The sequence below is a fragment of the Arachis ipaensis genome, chromosome B09 (assembly GCF_000816755.2).
Source record: "Arachis ipaensis cultivar K30076 chromosome B09, Araip1.1, whole genome shotgun sequence".
Taxonomy (NCBI): Eukaryota; Viridiplantae; Streptophyta; class Magnoliopsida; order Fabales; family Fabaceae; genus Arachis; species Arachis ipaensis.
In genome coordinates, this window is record NC_029793.2 from 17,671,860 (window position 1) to 17,676,692 (window position 4,833).

The 4,833-nt window shown below is 27.0% G+C and overlaps 1 protein-coding gene and 1 long non-coding RNA gene across 2 annotated transcripts in view; both read left to right on the forward strand.

Moving 5' to 3' along the window:
• LOC107617419 (linoleate 9S-lipoxygenase 1) overlaps window positions 2,062-4,833 on the forward strand; it is a 7,680-nt gene continuing 4,908 nt past the window's right edge. The window contains exon 1 of the mRNA XM_016319177.2: window positions 2,062-2,422. Within this exon, the coding sequence (XP_016174663.1) occupies window positions 2,179-2,422 (244 nt within the window). The 5' untranslated portion in view covers window positions 2,062-2,178. The remainder of the gene's footprint in view (window positions 2,423-4,833) is intronic.
• On the forward strand, window positions 2,558-3,946 carry LOC110266658. Its single transcript, XR_002354120.1, has 2 exons — window positions 2,558-3,364; window positions 3,910-3,946. It is a non-coding gene; the product is annotated as an uncharacterized LOC110266658 (long non-coding RNA).

Consider the following 4,833-nt stretch of genomic DNA (forward strand, 5'->3'; position numbering starts at 1 on the left):
TGTTCTTAAGAAAAAAAAAAGAGCCTATTTCATAGAGAAAGTTGATTCCGTCGCTTTCACTTCCAAGTTCCAACACGTAAAAGGACCATGTGGCAAATTGAATATAAATAATGTTGAACCAATTGTCATCTTCTAAACTACAGAAATATCTATTAGCCATTCCAAGTCTCAATCTTGATTTTATATTTTACATGAAAATTTGTAGGTATTTATATATGAATCAGTAATAATAATAATATTTGAAAATACCAACTTCATAAATATTATCAAATAAGTATTTTTACTTACCATTAACTTTTACAAAAATGTTTTGGAAACAAAGTTTTGGAGTCATAATTAGTAATAATTTATCTTTTATTCATTAATTATCGTTAAAATAAATGTATAATATTAAATACTATAAATGTATAATTATAAATATTAAATTAAATAAAATAAGTTTAGGATGTTATAAATGTGATTCATAACTTCATATATATTGCAATATTAAATAGTATTATTGTACACTTTTAATCTAGTTAAAAGATTACTCTTGGTGGTTAGTTCGTTGTTGTCGTCGTAAGAACATACATATCAAATTGATTTTTCTGATTTTTATTTGATAATTAAATTAGTTTCTCAATTTTTAAATTCAGATAACTCTTTCAATTATATGTCATTACAATATTTTTACATGTTGTCACATTTAATTTTAAAACTTCAATCTATAACTATAATATTTTAGACTTTAAGTCACGGTTCTTTTAGCCATATTTAAAAATCGTCACCTAAAATTTTTTATGATCACGGTATGATTTTTGGCTGTGACTTAAAGAAAAAATTTTTGGTCACTCTTTATTTCCAAAATGTGACCATAGATCAGATGTCTATAGTCATGGATGTGGAGGATAACCTTTTTTCAATAAAGCTATTTTAAGTTTTAACCCATGCTTTTTCATATAACGTTTAAAAATTATGATCTAAAACTACTTATAGTCACGGTTTAAATGTTTAAAAACCATAACTTAAAAGGTTTTATAGCTACGATTTTGAGATATGATCTAAATGGATCTATATTCACGAATTTAAAACATAATCTAAAGGGTCTATAGTTACGATTTTAAGACATGATATGAAAAAGCATATAGTCACAGTTTCATAAAATCGTGACATAAAAAGATCTATAGTTACAATTTTAATTGGTGACCTAAAACGGTCTAGAATCATACTTTTGAATCACAACTTAAAAGAATTTATAGTGACGGTTTTGATGCGTGACCTAAAAAGTTTGCGACTACAATTTTAAGCGTGATCTAAAAGAATTTATAAATACACTTTTTATTAAATATTAATCTAAATTATGGTTTCAACTATGACTTAAAATAATCAATTATCACAATTTACAACCAAAGTTATTGAGGATCAGACCAATTAATAAATTGGTCGAGTGATTGGTTCAAAAGTTCAAATAGTCTAACCAATTTAAATAAAATAAAATAATTTAATATAATTTTTATTGCAAAATCTTATGTTAATTATTACTTATGTTAACATGTACTAATTAATTATTAATGATGTTATAGTAAGTTTGCCGATTGCATTATTTTATCTCTCATTTGAATCTATAATGTTTTGTTTTGAACTTGCTCTCACTCTATTTAAATAAAACTTTTCTACGAATAATTTTTAACTTCATTATATTAAACTTATCCTAAATAAGTTACATTATTAGGATTATATAAATTAACTTTTATTAGAAGTTAACTTTAGTTTCTATAGAACGTTATTATAGCAACTTTTACACAAATATTTAAGCAGGTGTATGTTGTTGCCACGTATAAAATAGAAGCAATTTTTTAAAGATAATAAATAATGTAAACCTATTTTCTTCTTCTTCTTTTTTCTCTGTTTTCTATATATATGTGAAACATATGACTGCATACGGACAAAGAAATTATTAAGCTCTTAAAATTTTACATATGTCAAAAACCGGTTCGTTGTGAATATTATTAAAAAGGATTCAATTATTTTTATAATAAAAAAAAGAACCCACGCTAGGCACACTTCAGTGAGTGAACGAATATGTTTGTAGTTTGTAGTCTATAAATACCTTTATACCTTGGCTTCCATTTTCCTCACACACTATTCTTCTCTTCACCCTCTCTAAGAAGAAAAGGAAGTAATAACGAAATAACAAAGATGTTTTCGATTCCAGGGACTGGTATATTCAACAATAGCCAGAAGATCAAGGGTACCGTTGTGCTTATGAGCAAGAATGTTTTGGACTTTAATGCCATAACATCCGCCGGAAGCAGTGTTTCCGGCGCCGTCGGCGGAATCTTTGGCACTGTTAGTGATGTGGCTGGCTCGGTTGTCGATGGCGCCACCGCCATCTTCAGCCGTAGCATCGCCCTCAAGTTGATCAGTGCTACCAAGACTGATGGTTTGTCATCTCATCTTTACTGTCTCTCATATATATTTACTTCTTAGATGTGTTTCTTCATAGTTGTTATATCTTAAAGAATTTAATTTTGATACATCAAATTATATAGTAAAAATAACTATTTTTTATTAAATTACATTCTCATGTATTATTGGTTATTGCATAATAAGTCTGTTATGTACATTGTTAACACGTGAAATAATTATGTATTTAACCGATGAGTAAGGCTACATCCAAGTCTTTTTATAAACCAAGTCCAACCAAGTTTAACAATAAGATTTGGAATAATGCTAGTCATAACTAATTTTTATTATATTAGACTAACTTGGTTATATTTAGTTAACAAAAAAACTTAGATGTGTAGTATTAATGCTAAAGAGACAAAAAAAGAAAAATAGTCCAAACTTGTCTTATTTAGTATTCATTGATTGTTGTAATAATTAATAAATGCTAAATAAAGTAAATTTTGGTTAATTTTTTTAGTTATCAAATATTTTCAACTGGATACAGCATGTAGTTGAAGTTTGGATAAAAATAGGCTTTTAGAATCACACAAGTATTTCTTAAGTTTTATGGTAACAAAGAGTAGAAATGATGTAATAAGTTAATTATCTAGAGTTTAATTCAAACATGATATTTTATATTCAAACAAAATTACAAAAATACTTATTTCATATGTTAGTATACGATTAAACTTATTGTACGAAAAATATGTAAAAAAAGGATAATCTAATTTCGAAAGGGTATACGAATAATTTAGAAAATTGGTTGCAAGGTTTATGCCCCTCTTATAGTTTACGCATTCGCTTATTTCTCCTAGATTTTGGTGGCATTGGTGAGCATATTTAGCTTATATATGTTATCCTCAAGCTATGGCTTTAGTGGTATCTGGATTGCTTTGTCTATTTACATGAGCCTCAGGACATTTGCTGGCTTTTGGAGGTAACTTCTTTTTCTATGCACTTAAAAGACTACCAGAATATTCTTCTTTCACTCCCATTCAACTCATATTTCATTCCGAATTAAAAGTAAACTGGCTCTATCTGGAAATTTTAATACTAAAGTCTTCTGTAAAATCGAAAAACCAAAAAAACTAATTTTGCTGAAAAGCTACTATTTTTCAACTAACATATATAAACTGATTTTTCAAATCATAATTTTTTTTTACCATTCATTTAAGGGAATACCATACCTTTTTTACCCTTAAAACTTATCAAAGTTGAAATATTTCAATTTTAGTTCCAATATTTCATAACTGATTTAATTTAACGAATAAGTGTATAATAAAATCAATTTTGGGCTGCAAAAAGTATAATTTTTTGCTCCTTCAAATTTGTGAAAACTGATTTTTCTTTTGAAAAAGTAGTTTTTCTCACAAATTAAGCTGGAATAAATGCACAGGAAAGAAACCATAACAAATTAATGCATTATTATTTATTGCATATGTTTCGGTCGAAAGATGTATCATATTTTATTTTGAATTGCAGGATAGGTACTAGATCAGGACCTTGGCACTTCCTGAAGGAAAACTATGCACTACTACAATAGTTCCAAGCTATTTCTATCAGTATAAATTTATAGTTCAGTCTCTCACATGCACAGAGTATAGTACAATCCATATTGAAGAGAATAGAATACTCCCCATTCATGGAGTGATCCCATTTTGGTAGGACTTATCTTAATTTGAAAATGTATTCTTTACTTTTAATGTATGTATGTATGTATTACTTTATCTTATTTTAATCTTTTAGTCGAAATTAATTATTTTTTCTAAAAATGTTATTTTCTTTATCTTTTTTCTTTTTTCTAAGTAATGATAATTGTGGTGCTATACGAAGTTATAGTTATATTGATTTGAGAAAAAGTATGAGAAAAATAGAAAAAATATGTTATAGTGATTTAAAGGCTGAAATTCGATTGAAGCAGTGATAAATAATACCCGATATGTCCGATATGTCAATAATTCACATGAATTTTCCGTTTATTTATACTTATTAAGTCATTGTCATTATGCGTCAACCAGCACTCATAAAATATGTCCAAATGATTGGATTTTAAAATTAATTTTAGTTCTACCTATTCTTAGCCTTCATGTAGAAAATAATAGAATATAAATCTTTTATAGTGATTTAAAGGCTGAAATTCGATTGAAGCAGTGATAAATAATATTATTGTCACCCGATATGTCAATAATTCACATGAATTTTCCGTTTATTTATACTTATTAAGTCATTGTCATTATGCGTCAACCAGCACTCATAAAATATGTCCAAATGATTGGATTTTAAAATTAATTTTAGTTCTACCTTGTCTGCTTATTCTTAGCCACGTGTTTATTTTAATATTATTTTTCCAACCCATCTAGTTCCCCCACAAGGAATATATTTTTGGAAGCACAATTATTGGTCCAT